The sequence below is a fragment of the Excalfactoria chinensis genome, chromosome 1 (assembly GCF_039878825.1).
Source record: "Excalfactoria chinensis isolate bCotChi1 chromosome 1, bCotChi1.hap2, whole genome shotgun sequence".
NCBI lineage: Eukaryota > Metazoa > Chordata > Aves > Galliformes > Phasianidae > Excalfactoria > Excalfactoria chinensis.
This window is the reverse complement of record NC_092825.1, coordinates 2,742,139-2,759,078: the sequence shown is the minus strand read 5'-3', so window position 1 is coordinate 2,759,078 and position 16,940 is coordinate 2,742,139. Positions and strand designations below refer to the sequence as shown.

At 40.0% G+C, this 16,940-nt stretch overlaps 1 protein-coding gene across 2 annotated transcripts in view; it reads left to right on the top strand.

The window, feature by feature from the left end:
• MKLN1 (muskelin 1) overlaps positions 1-16,940 on the top strand; it is a 103,831-nt gene that overhangs the window by 32,198 nt on the left and 54,693 nt on the right. For both annotated transcript variants that reach the window (XM_072328293.1, XM_072328303.1), the window contains 3 exons: positions 1,809-2,001; positions 9,259-9,336; positions 10,501-10,566. In XM_072328293.1, the coding sequence (XP_072184394.1) occupies positions 1,809-2,001; positions 9,259-9,336; positions 10,501-10,566 (337 nt within the window). The remainder of the gene's footprint in view (positions 1-1,808; positions 2,002-9,258; positions 9,337-10,500; positions 10,567-16,940) is intronic.

Sequence of the window (16,940 nt, the reverse complement as noted above, 5' to 3'; positions counted from 1 at the left end):
TCAGATCAAAGCCATTCTTTGATTTGTGATCTTTTTAAACTTGCATGACAGCGTGTAAAGAGGAGCCTCTTATATACTTTTCAGACTCATTTTTTTTTGCATAAAATATTTTTATACTTAGCTTCTGCAGTACTACTATGGTGTCGGTCAAGTACCAGCTTCTATAAAGTGGCCAACCTGCCAATAGTCAATCCATGTTTTATAAGCCAGGTTTATCGATTATGAAAGGTTCAGTAGGAGGACACAGAGTCTGTATGTTTAGTCTAATGGCCAAGTTACGGGAGCTGAAGATGCAGAAGCTTGTTATTAGAGACATACATCTATCCTTTTGCTTGCTGTCCCTTGGAGCAACAGAGAACGTAGGGTGATGATGAATGCAAGTGATCGTTTGCTTAAAGTCAGTGTCTTAAATATCTCTTAAAAAAGGAAGAAAAATCCAGTTGTGCTCTAAAGCTGTGTTGTAGCTCTAATACTCCTTTGCCAGTGGGTTGTGTTCTTATTGGTATGTGTCCTTGGCCATTTTCATGTGGGCTGGGAACTGATTTCCTAAAAATGCATAGTTCTGGTTATTTGCAGCTGTATAATACTGATGGATTAAGACCTAAAAATACAGCACGTGGCCGTGTTTCTTTTTAGCTGTGTTTCAGTTGTAGATTCTTGCTATAGAGTTGGTATTTCACAAGCACTAATTTGTTCCTGAATGTTGGTGTCAGTTTTCAGGCTTTCAGAAAGGTTCTGTTCACTTACATTTCATGCACTGAACTTTAAGCAGTGGCATCAGTTTACGAATAAAATCTTCTATTTGTATTTTGATCGCTTTTGGAGATGCCTAAGTTGGATTTGTTTTTTACCACACTAAATGGTGCGCGTTCAAGATGAAACTCAAGAATTATATATTATTAATGCTTTAGAGCTTGTCTTTGTGGGATCTTCATGAAATAAGTGGTTCTGGATGCCTGAGCTACTTATAAACATACAAATCTGTGTCACTTACGCATATTGTTAGCAGCTTTGAATATGCAGTGGATGACTCGGTACGTTAACTGTGCGAGCTGTAGTTCTTAAATAGAATTTACTACTTCCTCATATTCCTGTACCTCTATTTTTGATGCAGTGTGGGTTTCCTTAGCCTTTCTCACTCTCCCACAGTTGAGTGGGAAACGGACAGCTTTGGCTAATCTGTAGTATGAAGGCAAGGGTTCCACTTTAAGACTTGTGGGGAGTATTTTGAAGGTAAAATTTTGGCATGCGTGTAAATACTTGCTGTCGTTGATCCGAAATCCTTGCAGACTTGCAGGATTTGTGGTTAGCCGTAAGTTCTGCTTTTCCATTACAGCAGTGATGGTCATTACAAGTATTTATATTCTAATGTTTTTTGGATTTTTTTTTTCCTTCTGCTTCTAGAAAAGCTGTGACCTACTTACTCTTCTAAATTATTTTGTTACATAAGAGTCATACAATCAAATTATGTAACGCTGATAGCGACGGCTTTTTCCTGCCCTCTATGCCGTGTAGGCCTCAAACAGCAGGACCAAGCAGATGGGGGAAGTAATGGTCACTTTGGAGATCTGGGACACTGCAGTCTCTTCTTGTGTGCTTATTAAATTGCATTCTTGATATGAAGCAGTGTAAGTTCTATACTGCTGAAAAGTAAACGTCTGCACAGCTTCTAATGTCTTTGATAGGGTTCCTCTGTAAGCTCATAAGCAATTTATGTGCAGTGTTTAAGATCTCATCACCAGACTGATTCATAGGTAGATGTAAAAGCAAAATCTGCATGTCTCATAGATTTTCTTGTGTTCCAGTAGTACCGTGAACAGGAAGCCATTCGCCTTTGCCTAAAGCATTTTCGTCAGCACAACTACACTGAAGCTTTTGAGTCGCTGCAGAAGAAAACCAGGATTGCTCTGGAGCACCCTATGTTGACAGACCTGCATGACAAACTAGTGTTGAAGGGAGACTTTGATGCTTGTGAAGAACTGATAGAAAAAGCTGTGAATGGTAAGAATCAGAGGCGGCTGGGGATATTAAAAACTAAACAAAAAGACTTTGAAATTGTTACTGCTTTCAATATTAATGTATATAACAGTAGAATTGTCTGTTCCGTGTTTTTGGTGTCCCATCGAGTTCTGGATTCTGTATGCATGATGAAAGCTAAAAATTAATTTATGAAATCACATTTGGAGCCTCTCTTCCCCTTGAAGAACTTGATGAATTTAAAATCAGTAAAGATAGGTTCCTCGTGCAAGTGGCTGGCAAGCTGGAGGGTAGGCACAGCTATCAGAAGTAAGCTGGAGTGATGAGCATAGAAAAGCAGCAAGGGAAACAGAAGCGTAGAACTTGTGTTCTCAGTAATGATCTTTATCATGATTTCTGGATAGGACTTTACCAGTTGGTGGGCATTTCAGCAGAACTTCATCTGTATTTGAGTATGCTGTCTTTGTGAAGAAAATACTCCCTGGAGGACGTCTTAAGAGAAGTCATCATGATTGGAAGTAGAGGCTGTCTTCACTTACCGGTTTCTTTGTAACTACTATTAATTTTTTACTTGGAACCTTTCAACTTAGAAGCACTGTGTGTAAACAGCTTTCATCTCCTAAGATTGAGGAGATTTACTTTATGTTGATAGAGCGAGATAGAAGAATTGAGCTTTTGCAGTGAAGTGTCTCCAAAGATCTGTGCAGTGGTTTTGGATTGCAATGTGATAAACAGAGGTGCTCTTGCCTGGTGGGTGTCTTGCTTTTTGACTGCGTGCAGTGCTATTCACGGAAAACCTGCGCTGGCATAAGAGATCCTCGTGTATGTGGAGTTGGAGGCTAAGTGGCCAATTTAATGGGTGTCTGGCGCCAAAAGTTTGTATCGGTGGTTTTGTTTTTGTTTTCTTTTAAATTCTGGGCAAATCAATCATTTTGAAATATCTCTTAGAATAAATAGCAGCATAGATGATTGATCACCTCTTTCTTGGTAAAACCACTGAAGTTGCAGGTGGTTCTTAGAGTATGATAGAAACAATACATTTAAAATCAGTGTTTGTCTTTCGTGAAAATCACAATACCTTTGTGAGAAAGCTGTTCAACACAGCACAATTTTAGGGAGTTTATTCCAACAGGCTGTCAAAAAATGCAGTAAGTGGCTTTCTGTCAGTTGTGACAGGAGACTTCTGAACTATATAAGCAGAACAGCTCGACTGCCTTGTGCTGAGCTCCCTGAGCAGCTACTAGCATTGAGCCTGAGAAAAGCCTGCATTCATCCTTGTCCTTCTGAGTGCTGCTTGTCTTCCTGAGATGTAGTAGTGTTGTTGGCTTGGAAGGGAGTGTAAACAGCTTCCTGCAATGCAGAGGCATTCTTCAACTGGCAGCTTTCTGCTGAATCTAAGAGCATGTGAGGGTTGTAGGAGGAAAGAGCAGTGGGAGGCCGTGGCTGGCTCTTGCTCTGTCATTGCAGTGTTACTCAAAGACGGGAATGTCAGAGGAAGCTTATGAGCCCACCAAACTGAGGCAGTGGGATGCTATATGCTTATGATTATGATCGTGACAAGGGATCAGTCTGTTGCCTTGGCTGTGGCTTCACCTCATCATTGCTTAGAGGTTTTCCTCTTTCCACCTCGTTGCAGACTGTAGTACTTCTTGAATGGAATTTCACTAGAGATCTAGGATGTGCTGAATAAGGTCCCTCAAAAGCTGATCTTTTTCCCCACAGGCACTAATGAATTGAATGTTTGTGGCTTTGTTTTGCCCTGTCACATATTAATTGTTTTTACCACTTAATGCATAGCATACTGAATTTATTGCATCCAGCAGTTTTCCTCTGAGACTACAGCTGAGGAGGTGCTTCTCTGCCTCCCCAATATATCGAGAGCAAAATTGCTGTCTTCAGTGCTCAACTTTACCAGGTGTGGAGGTATGGAAGAAAATTCCAAGTCTTGTATTGTACTGATAGATGGATAATTTGATGTGAATAATCCTCTTTTTCTTGTTCCTGTAATTCTGTCCCTTTTTAGAGGCTGGAGAACTTTTCATCTCTTAAGCAACCTAGAAAAATAGTGTGGTTTGTTTTATCGTTTTGTTTGTTCCTTGTTCCAGCAAGTACAGAAACAAATATTTATAGCAACACACTATGGATAACTTAGCAGGAGATTCTCAGAGCAGTAGTGTGAAGTTTTCTCAGTGTTTCTGAGGGACAGAATAATATGCATGGGTATGTTTATATTGCTTCCTTTTCATCTAGCACCTGGCTAGCTGAAGTTAAATGTCAGTGTATGCATCTCCCATTGCTCCATTGCTTATCCTTAATGATTTTACTCATCTTTAAATGCATTAACCTGCCTTGCCCCTTCCCTTCTGCAATTCTTTTTGCTGTCTTCAGCTTTTGTACCCATTTAAACCTCTATAACCTCCCAGTACCCTTCAGTGAGAAGTGATACCTATCTCAAGATACTGAGGCTGCATCCTGCATTTTCTATAAGCTGGTCAGAACTTTATGTGGGTCAATCCCTACTCAGGATGATGTGTGTCCTGGGCTCTTGCTTGGTGGCACTGGTTTTCATGTTGCCACATGTAAGCCAGGTCAGGGAACTGGTTCAGCTGCAGTGGGGCTAAGTGCTGCTGTAAGAGTTTGTCCATGGTTATAACAGTTGACTGTCATAAGGCAAGTAGTTGAACATGTTTGATACCTCATAGCTGGGTCTTTCCCTTTCTTGCTAATAGATGTTATCAGTCTTCAACACTTTTCCCTACAGTATTGTCTACCTGTGGTCCTCTGCAGTTACCCATCCTTGCTTTGTTCTCAGTGTCTCTGAAGTACTGTTTGAAAAAGGCTTGTTGGCACCCAGCACCTCACTTTCTTGGTAGCTTGGTTGTGCAGTCTCCTGAATTTTGGAGGTATGGGTTTTACATTTGAGCTCTCCACTGCATTTTCTCGTCAAATAGATGTGGATTAACTTCAGTCCTGTGCATGACAAGTAAGTGTAGAGTTAATTGAGATACACAGATTCTTGAATTATCTCTGTTACAGAACAGTTTGCTCTTTGAACAGACTGGACGTGAATATGTGAACTGCTGACCTCTTGCTGATCTGGGAGTTCATAGCCTTAAAGGAACCGACAGAGTGCAGGGAGGTTGACAGCGATACTGCTTGTTCCACGCAGCCTAAGATTTGATTTGTAGACACTAATATTTGCATGGATAGATCTTTAAAAAGCAAAATGTGATACATCTTTTGTAGGCTATTCCCATAGGCTTAGTCATGTAGAAAAAGTGTAGGTGGTCAAGAATTAGTGCTAGCAGAGCTAAACTCTTGTTCTTTTGCATTGCTAATGGTGAACGCTGCCTTCCACCTCACATCACCAGATGATTTCTTTTGAGAGCTCAGTGGCAGGCAGCCACACTTTTCCCGCAGATTCTTTTGACTTGTGCATTAGACTTAGAAAATGGGCAAATGGAAACTCTGGCAGCTGCCTGACTTCCTCTCAAAAATAAAAGGTTCCTTAAATCTCAGCTGGTTCACAGACTTGGTTCAAATGCTTCACATTTGGATTCATTCCTATAGCTTTCAGCCAGCCTATATTATTGAAGGGAAAAAATCTGCTTAGTATTCCTACAGAGAGCATGGGGAGTGCAAATTACTTGGTGAACTTGGTTGCAACTACTGGAGGCACAGAAGGCTGCTTGAAATGGATTGAAGATCTGCTAGGTTTGCTGCATATTAGTATTCCAGGGACCCATTTGTTCCTTCTGGCAAGTCTTCTATCTGTATGCAATACATTGTGTATCTGCTGACATGCTGGCCACATATGATGAATAAGACGGTGATTTACAGCCTGAAGGCTCAAATGTCTCCCAAAACTTGGGGTGTACAGGAACATCTGTGTTCTCCTGGAAGCTGCTGACAAACATAACTTAGCTTTCACTTCAAATATTTTGGGGTTCATGTTTGAGGAAGTACAGACTGGTTTGCTGCTCTGTGTTACACTGGGGTAGATGGAAAAGAGAAGCTTGCTAGGGATCCAAGGCCTATGGTAAGTAGATCACAGAACTGTGGAATCTAGGCGTTGGAAGGAACCCAACCCCAGAAAAACAAACCCCAAACTCCAGAAGTTGTGGACAAAAAGTTGCTTTGAAGTTTTTCATGCCATTAATAGTGAAGTGAGTAGATTTCAGTACTTCTGTCTAGAGGTGTGTGCTGCCTAAAACTGAACTTAATACAACTTTTACTTGTTTCTGATCAGCTTCACAAGGTTAAATATTTTGGTCTGCAGTGTTTGTTTTAATCTGTTCCGGGTAGTGTGTAATTGATGAACAAAATCAAGCCTTTGGATACTGGATGAAATTTACTAGCTTTAACTGTTGTGAAGTTCATGTTGTTAGATCCAAAATGCGTCACAACTTGTTGCAAAGTGTTTGTAAACAGTACAAAATAAAAGTACCATCTTTGGCTGCAGCTCTACAGAGTAAACATGGACATTGAGATGAGAGACCTCAGGGCCTAAGGAAACTACTTGTTTTAAAAGCTTATGCTTCACGCTTTTTCTACAGCAAGCTTGAAATTTATTTTAAACTACTGATTCATTGGAAACAGCTGACAAACATAAGTAGGCCTGGATCTGATCTTCAGTGCCTTGCAGAAACTTTGGAGACTTTTTGGTCAGCAGCTCTATCCTGGCAAAGGGACACAAGGAGTATACTAGAAGTCTGGCATCAGATACAGAATCCACCTAGAAATCCCTTTTTTCTTTCCCTCTTCTCCCTGTGGTGTCAGACAGGTGGTGATTCAGCTCCCAAAACAAGCTGCTTCTGGTTTGCGGTGCAAGTAGAATGAATGTGGAACTGCTCCCAGCAGAAAGAAACATTTCTGGGAAGCAAGCTGGAGTATTTCCAAACCAATGTCCCATGGAAGACAAGAAGCATTATTAAAAGAGGCTGAAAGCACAGCAGGGGAGAAGTATCATATCTTGACAAGTGCAGCCTGTGGGTGTTGAGCATGGGAGAGAGGTTAAATCACCCTTTCAGATCATATGTGGTGTAATTCATCCTCTTGAGCTATTTATGTCCAATTATCTATTGGCTACCATAGGGATAAATACAGTTTTGTTTTTGGTCTTAAAGACCAAAAAATGATAACCAAGAGGCTGAATTCCTATCTAGGTTTGTGGCTAGAGAAATCTGACTCAGTGTGGAATTGCTTACAGTGCGTATGTTTGTTCGGTTGGAAACAGAACAAGCCATTCTACATATGGTGAGCAAACTTCTGACTTTCCTCAATTACTTAATACTGGGAGAGCACTGATGTTTTTGACTGTAAGACAGGTAAGAGTAAAATCTGCCCTGCTTTAACACAGTAATAAGTCTGAAAAACTTGCAGAACAGAGTTGAAGAAAGTTGAAAGCAGTTTACTATTTTAAGACCAAATTCAGTACCTTTCAGGATCCCTTGAGCGCCTTTAGTTTTCCTATTAGATGGTTTCTAAATAGAGTATTCATCTTCTCCCAGGAAGTCCTTGCTGGCTTGGGTTTTAATTAAAACCTGGATTTCAGTCATGACAAAGTACAGGATGCCAGGAAATGCTCTAAAATATCCTCTGAATATTGTGTCGCGCTTACCAAAGATTCTTACCTTTTTTGTAACTAAATAGGTACATGTGCGGTAAAGAATGGTCTGGTTTTTTTTTGTCCCTGTGCCCAGCAAGGGATTTGTTAAAATAAATGGAGGCATTCACAGTCTGTTACGTTCTTACCTCAAAGCCACAATTACTGGGGTTGGAAGAACTGAAAAGTATTACATAGAACTTAGTAATGTCATTTTTCCTTTCTCTGCTGAGGAATGTAAAAGTGATTCCTGAGCTAGGTCTGATTCTAGTGAAGAGCAAAGCTGTTAGGAACGTGATTAAGGATTTCTGAATGCATCCTACACTTGACCGAACAGCCTACGTGCAATGTTCTGTTTTATTACAAAGCCATGTAAGTCTGTCATTGGAATTCTGAGTCTGCTCGTGTTATTATAGCACTGGTCGTGTAAAACTGGCTGTCTGAACTCACATATTTTTTTCCAAGTACTGTATAAATGGAGTACAAATGCTTGTAATAAATTTGTCTTGATAGTGGGGTGATGGGTGGCATATAGGCAGCTGGGTGCTAAAGGAAGCAGTGAGCAGGAGGCTGGCCACTAGCAATCTAGCAGTTTGATATACATGCAGAAACTTAGGGAGTTTTTCTTTATGAAGTCATTTGAAGACTGATACAAGCTTGTCACAGTGCTTGCTAAGCTCTTCTCAGACTGAAGAAGAGCTTCAGAAAATTAAATATTTGTCTGGTAAACTCACGACGTGTAGAACACAATCAGGAACTGACCTCTTGATGCTAAGCAAATTACATCTGGTAGGGGTATAGAGGGAGAGAAGAATGCCCATGGAATGTGGCTAGAGTGCTGCAAGTTACTGCTTAGTTACTGCTTCTTACAGAAATGCTGCAGTTGGCGTATCTGGCCAGTGACCTAATGTTTCTTCTGTTTCTCTTCTTGTTTAAATCTCAGAAGAGAATGTAAGCTATTATTTTGTTTTTCATCCAGTGCTTGGTTGTCCCATGTTGCAGCTTTTAATCTGCTTTATGTTTCTAGGTGAAGCTCCAGAGGTGCTACCTGACGTAGTTTTGAATGACCATGTGTTAAAGTAGTTGAATTTGACATGCATTGGCAACTTATCTTTTGATTAAATAAGGGGGTGGGACTCTGTTCTTAACTAAATACGCCACATTGGAGATTTATAGATGATCGGCATGATCTGGAAGACAGACTTTGTAATTGTTGATTGATCTAGTAATGAGTTTTCTCCTTATTGTAGTGCTTCCACATTAAGTTCATTAGCAATTTTAACAAATTAACTGATGTCTTCATTTTAAATACATTCTTCATATACATCATGGAGTCATTAAGATCATCTAGTCTAACCATCAACTCATCACCACTATGCCCAGTAAGCCATATCCCTCAGTGCCTGCAAAAGACCAACAAAAAGCACATTCTGACTTTCTGGGGTGTGAATGGTACGTCTTAAACACTTGCAGTGCAAGGCCATTGCCATGACAACCTGTCAGAGGTTATCAGGGAGGTAGTGGCGCCCATTACCTCAAGGGATAGTCCTGCTTTGCTGACAAATGGGCGTAACTTTTGGAACAGTATACTGGATTGACTGCTTTAGAAGTTTCTTTTTTTTTTTTGCTGTAGTTGAAATATAAACCTTTTACACAACAGGAGTTTTGTTTTGCAGATGGCTTGTTCAATCAGTATATCAGTCAACAAGAATACAAACCTCGCTGGGGACAGATTATCCCCAAAAGCTCCAAAGGTAAGGATATTTTTGAAGCTACAGCCCTCATACTGCTCGTTCTTTCATGCTCCTTTCTGGATATAGAGCAAGACACTGATGCAAGAAGGCTTTCTGTAGGACAGCTGTTGTGGGGAATGGTATCATCTGTGAAAAATCTGCCATTTGTCTGCAAATCAATGAAATGTAACGTGGTTTCTGATTGAATAAGGAATGCTCCAGGAACACTAGCTGTCACTTCAAGGATAACTAATCATTTCACCAGTAAAACTCAGACTATAAGTTACCTGTAGGACTGTGTTTAGTGGGTGGAGTTGTCTTAAAGGGAAATGTACAGCTAAGAGTGGCAAATAGATGCTTTATCTTAACATGGAGTATTTCAGATTTGAAGTGTATCTTTTCAAATCTTCATCTCTTGTGCAGTAAATCTAAACTGTAGAATCTACCCCCCAAATGTTGACTACAAAGGTAAAAAATGACTGCCATGCAGCAACCGTAGGATTCAAAGTTCCAGTCACCAAACATGGAGCCCCATACCTAAACCTCTTGGGAAGGGTTGTGTATGAATATAAACAGACTCCTCTTCCAGTAGAATATGGGTTATCTTTCTAATATTGCTTCCCTGTCCCGAACGGTTAAGAAATCTGAAGTGGCTGGAAAACTACTTTAATTGGACAGTTGGAATTCCCTTATGTGAGAACAAATAATTGGTGCAAAGCTAACTGTTATATCCATACCATTAGCCCTTTGCTTTCCTCCCTTGGGTACAGTGCTGTGTCGCTTGAGTATCTGTTCTCACTTGTCTGCCTTCAGGCAGCATTGGGTGAGAGATGAAAGGAGAGCAAAAGATTTTCTGTGTTCCCACTACTGGAAAGTTTCAAAGATAGCTCAGACCTCATTTGTGAGAGGACCTGCACGCTTCAGGAACTCTGAGGATCCTTTGGAAAGCTCCTAGAATTGCAGTAGAGTACTGTATTCACTTCAGTTATTTATTGGAGCAGTGAACTGCAGATAACTGCACATTGAATTTTACAGTGTCTGGAAGAATACTAACCAAAGAAACGATGAGTTAAATTGCCCTGCTTTTGTATAATACTTCAACTACTATACGTGAAGTTCTGTCCTTTCTGTTTATAGTCAAATAATAGATGGCATTCTCTCATTCCTCTGTTTGTTTTTTAAAAGGTGATGGGGAAGACAGCCGACCAGGGATGAGAGGAGGCCATCAGATGGTTATAGATGTTCAAACAGGTGAGTAGTTATTGATTAATTATTTTTTTTCTCTCTACTAATTTAGTTACTGAATGAGATTTTTCACATAAGTATTGCAAATATATTCTTTTGACGATGACTTAATTTTAATTTTAGGAGGGAAATTGTACTTTTTTAATAGCTGCATTAAATAATCTGCTTTCTTTGCCTGGAGCATATTCCAATTGCTTCCCCCACTTGCTTCTTCCCTACTAATACCCCTTCAGGCCTTTAACTTCTCGCTACTTCACTAAGAAGCCCAGAACAATTGGTTTGAATAATTTGTGTTTTTCTTCCCCTTTTTGAGCTTATACAAGAGAAGAGAAATCAGGGATGATTATTTCCTTTATCTCTCCTGTATATCATCTGCTTTGGATAGCACTTGAGCGATAAATCTGACCTGCTGGAATATTCCTTGTACTTTGGTTAGAGTGGCTTCTAACTTCTGCTATTTTTTGCACACGAAGTTCCATTTAAGTCTAATTTACTTGATGCTTTTTATGAATAATGCTTTCAATAGCGGTTAAAATGGTTCAACTTTTGTTTTGAAGAGCCCATAAAGAGAAGAAAGGAAGGTACAGCTAACAGCTTTGATGAACTCTGTAATTTTCTGTAGCTTTGTCTTTTATTTAATCAGATTTCTGTGGTGCGTCATTCCTGACTGAAGTGACTGCTCACTTAAGCTTGCCTGCCTGCATCTTTGCTAAATAAATAATTTGTATGAGTAATGGAGCTTTTCTTAGGAAAGAAGAAACCAGATCAGGGTTGTCAGTAGTGGAGAGGAATACAGGGTGGCAGTGAGGGAGTTGGCAAAAAACTGCCATAGCTGTCTCTGTTATGGTCATATGGAGAGGGACTGAAGCATGTGACAGGTTAGTACCTTCATGAGTAATTTGCTAAGTCATAGTGAACAAGCAAAAATGCAGCAGTCACTGCAGCCTTTGGCTTTTACTCAGAATGTAGTTTTTGCTCTAGAGGAAGCACTTGAGTTATTTTGTATATGAAAGCAAACTTTTTTTTGGCGGAAGAGATTTCACTCGTATAAAATGTTGCTGGAGGTTTTCTGGTGTCTGCCTACAAAAGAAGCTGTGAACGCTCCCTAGTGGTCTTAGTGAGTAAGTAGCAGTGTCTGTTTCACAAGCATGCCAAAGAAATGCCAAGCGCGTCAGTCTGGTATTCTGACAGTCTTTTAGACCTTCTGAAAGCAGTAAAATGATGGTAGCACGAGTTTTTGTTTCCGTTTCTGTTGGTTTCCTTAACTCTTATTAAGCATATCATCTCTGCGTTTCATGTAAGTTATCACTCTGCTTCAGTTGAGCAGTATAAAGCACTGATTATTTTTTTTTCTCTCCCCTAATTGCTTAAAACTGGTTGGAGAGCATCAACACAAAAAGAGTCTCAGGGTACGACAAGTGGGTTCCTATGCCATCTTAGTCCCCTTTTGCTGCAGCTCTCCTGCGGTGGCAGGATATGCTCCTTCGGAAAGTTTTTCTGTGGAACATTTAGGAAGTTTGGGAAGTTGCCCTTACTTTTGCTTCCAGACCCATTGAGGCTTGTAAAAGCTTGTATGTTTTTGAGATTAAAAGCTTTGCCATGTAATTTAGCAGAACAATTTACAAACAGGCCAGGGGAAGTTCTTGGTGCTGTTTGTATTCTTAAAACCAGCTGCTGCTGACTGCTCGAGTTTTCTTCTGAACATAGGTAGCATTTAGTGAAACTGTGGGAGTTTGGCCAGTTAGGTCAGGATGTGTTTTACAGCCTGGAATTGGTCTGCCTGGCCAGCCATGAGCAAATCAAGTATTAACAGAAAAAGGAGCAGCAGCACGCTTGCAGACATCATCCATTCCTTACCCACATGCTGAGCTGTTTTCCCAACGATTTTTGAAAGCTGAAGAATAAGTTCTTCTTTGCATCCTTCCTTAGATGGGTGAAGTGCTTATCAAAGATGAATATTTTACTCAACTTCAGTATTTTAGAAACAATCTTGAATACCAAAAACCGGGCTTACATGAATCATGAGAACCTTCCTATTACATAAAAATAGTGGGTTTTGGAAGCAAACTTTAATCACTCATGCCCAGATTTGCTGTAGCTGTGGATATAGCTGCAGCTGGTTCTGCTTTTTTGATTAACCTCAAGGAAATACTAACCAGTTGGTACTGATTATGATAATAAGCATTTATTTTTACTAAGTTTTGTATAACATAGAGCCTGTCAGATGCACATGTGTTAACATCAGGATAGAGTAGGTGAGTTGGTAAGCAGTTGAGCTAGATCTTGAGTTACTGGTAGTGATTTGATCTGCTGAGTCTCTTGTTTATACTCCTAGTTTCAGGTAGGGTATAGTCAAACTTGGTCCAAACTGTCTTTTAGCATGTTTTATTTTCCAATTAGAATAGACTGAAAGTAACTAAAAGAGCAATTATGGCATCTCTGTTGGCATACAGTAACTTGTAGTGGTGTAGCTCACTTCTGTCTGATGTTCATACATTTAATACTGGCAGCAGATGTCTTGGAATAAGTATAGTGTTCTTTGTGCTTTGAAGAACTTGTATAGCATATTGAAATGAAGGCACAGGCATTTTGGGCTGTAGAACTTACCTTCTACATGAAAAATGTTGGTAATCAATAACTCTGACAGCTTTTTCCAGACTTCTGTTTGTATTAGCGCTCCGATTGGAATGATCTGGGTGGCAGAATTAGAAAGTTGTTCTTGGTATGCTTATAGAGAAACATTTACTGTGAGGCATTCCTTGTTATAGTTGGAAACTGCTGTTGCACATGTTAGGACTCTAGACTGTAAGTGAAAACAGAAGGATTATGTTTCCGCTTCTTGTGTAAGGTACTTGTCTTTTGTAGCTCTCTGTATGAGAGACTAGAGAGATTTTTCCTCTCTTTTCTGAGGAAGGAGAAGCGTTAGGGTAGTCAGAACCCAGAATATAGATTAAAAATTCAAACAGAAGCATTCCCAGAACGCCTAAAGTACAAGTAACCCCAAAGCTGCACAAGGGCATTCTTTGTAAAGTGAGCTGAACATTAGCCATGAAAACCTATGATTTATGTAGGTCCTGGTGAAATATTCAAGCATTGAAGTGCAGGCTTATACATAATAATATCGCTTCCCAGATGCATTAAGTGCTGATAGAATGATTGCCCAGTGCAGTTCCGGAAGAGAGCATGTAGACATCTGTTTAGCACTGGTTTCTTGATTAACGTAGCTTTGATGATGACCCCTCAGGACTTTCTGTAGTTCAGTTATGACATGTTTTCAAACAGCAACTTCAGAAGAAAGTGAGGACAACTAAGCAGAGTGCCACATCCAGGTTTGAAGTTTTTAATCTACAGTTCAGGGTAGTCCTGTGTTTTGGATGTCTGGCTTGTAATTCCCTGGGTAAGGTGGGTTTCTTCATCTGCCTTTACAGAGCAGGTACAGTTTGAATTACAGTAAATTATAGTGTAGTCTCTAAAACTACATAACTTGTTTTGGTAACGGAATGATGCTTTTTCTTTAGGATTTGAAAAGAAAATGAGCTAGTACTGAAGTTATTTTATTCAAAAGGCTCTTTGGTAATATATCCTAATTGTTTTCAAGGTTCATCATTATTTCATTTGGATAAAGCCTCCTTATGTTTTCTGTCTCACTTGTTAGCTTTGTCTGTTTCTCCTAACTATGGCAACTGAAATGTATTACAAAGAAAAATATTAGTGAAATGATCTTTATCAGTGTTTGTGCTACCTCTGTTCAGTCTCTGAAGCGAAATTAATTTGTTATTTCGGGTGTATTTTTCTTTGTCTTTCCTTTTGTGGGAAGAAGTTATTTCATTCTGTTAGATAAGTGAAAAGAGATCTGTAGGTTGGAAACAGTGGGTGATTCAAAACAGTGGGCGCAGTATGCTGTAGTATATGTAGAGATGATGAAACTGTGTCAAATGAAACATGGAGCTATGAAAAAGACGAAGCGAGAGCAGCAGACGCGGGGAAAAGGATGCTGTTTTGCCTGGGGAAGACATTGCTATCCATAAGATATTTTATTTAAAGACAGGACTTGTGTATGAGATGAAGAGATCTCTGAAACAAAACACAGATGGCTTCTAAGCTCTGAAATACAAACAGCTGCTGCATCCTGGAGGTTACTCAACTTCATGGTGCTTTCACATTTGAGAAGATGACTTTGTGTGCATTGTATGCCTACCCAGACTAGCTAGAGCCTGAAAAAATTGTAGCCAGCCACCATCTGCACTGAATAGTGATTCAGCAACTGAGTGGTGTTCAAGAAAATTCAACATCTGTCTGTATATTTGTGCTCAGTGTGCTCCTTTACAGAGAACCTGAAGCAGCTTGCAGATAGCTAAAGAAGGATATGCTTGCTGCAGGAGGTGTGAAGAAAACAGGCATTCATTTCGGGGAACAGGATGAAGAGCAAAGGACACACTGCAGCAAGAGAAGTTCTGGTTAGCTACACAGAGGAGGGGGGAAAAAAAAAAAGCACAAAACCAATAAGAGATGATCCAGATATTATGAAGAAACTGTCCTTACTGTTATTCAAAGCACATCTCTACGCAACCTGCTTTGTTACTGAAATTGGCTCTACTGTGGGGGGTTAGGAAGAAGACTGGCAGATTTCTAGAAGTCTTAGATCCAAAAATATTTCATTGATTAGTTTAATAAGTCACCAGAGTCAGAGTGTGTTCACCGTCCTGATAAAACGGGGATTTATCAGCCTGCCCTGTTACGTCCTGATAGGATAACTTGCTGTGCTAGAATCCCATTGAAGACTTCATCATGAGGTGAGAGTTAAGAGAGGTTCAAAAAGCGGACTTTGTGAGCATATCCAAGCATAGACTGAAGTTCCTGCAGGGCTTTGGGGATTTAACAGGGACTGGAAAGAGGGATGCTCTGTGTGCTGCTCTGAGAACAAGGGACTCACAAGGGGGTTGTCAGGACATATGTTAATGTTTTCAGTGCATGTTCTCTGATACTTTGTTGAGGAGTGTTGTGGCACCTTCTAGTCTTTTGGAGAGCAGAAAAAGAATTTGGACGTTACAGAAACACTTTGGAATGAGCGAGCAGTTTAGAAATATTCATAAAGCATGTTTAATGGAAAGTATTGGATTTTTGTTTAACAGTAAATGTGAAGGGGATAAGGATAAGATGCTGGAGGAGGAACTTGATGTCCAGAATGTAGCTGGTAAAAGCTTTGGGTAGATCTAACTGCTTTCATGTTTTTCTTGTTGGTTTGCAGTTAGATCTGAAAAATTCTTCCAGTCTGTCCCTAAAGCAAAATTCTGCTTTACTAAAGCAGTGTCAGTATTGCTGTGTGACATACAGCTATGATGCAAAGGAGGAATCCCTTCCTCTGCTGGAGAACTGTGTCCTGCCTGCATCTTGACTTCCCTAGTGTTACTAAAGTAGGAATAATTATACCAATGCAAGACTGCTGTTTTCCCCTCAGGGTTCACACTGCAGCTGCCTGAAAGCTTGTAGTCTTTTCCCTTTGTCTGACCTTGTCATTGGACATATACTGATGCATTGTTTAGCTGTTGTGGCAATACCAGGGAGTGCTGAAGTTGTACTCTTGGTCTGTCTTCGTGGGTGCTCTCCTTGAGAAAGTAACCCTTCCCTTGAAGTCTGAAATGAAGAATAGACTGGAAGGTGGTGATACCAGCTGTCAAAGAGAGAGAACTGCATCTTTTGTTTTGAAGAAAACAAATGCAACCCCCTCTCTCCCCACCAACTGATTTTCCCTTGTAATTTGGGAGAACGGTTATGAACTTTAGAACTGTGAGAAATGATTTTCCTGACATTACCAGCAGCAGAGGAGTTTAAATACTGAGAAATGTTTCCGTTACTTCTGTAGTATGATTAAAAAATGTTGGGTCATTCTGGGTTTAGAATAGTGATGGAGTATTTATTGCGTCATGACTACAGTTTGATATCAAGATGAAGAAGAAATTTGGTATAGAGTTCATGTATGCACGTGTTATTGCTCTTGCTCAAGGAATCTGGGGATGCTCACAGTTCACACTGTGTGATTCTACCCCTTGTCGGTCCTTATACACCGTTTAGTTCTGTGAGCTTGATTTAGGTGATTTTTAAAATCTGAGTTTTTGTCAAATTCATTCAGATTTGCTATTAAATTTCATCTGAGACAACAAAGCCTTTACAGGCAGGCATGACGTTTTGGCAAGGCCCCAGTAGGATACTTAGCCAGTGCCAAATCTTTTATTTTTCTCAGCTATCAATGAAGCTGTTGTGGTAATGTGGGTTTTGTGAGCTGTGAGAATTTATGCGCACAAAGGGACCTGCTCTTAGCAGGGAACACTGGGAGCCCTGAGTCCAGGAGGAAGGGTAATTAAAGTTAATGAACCAGGGTA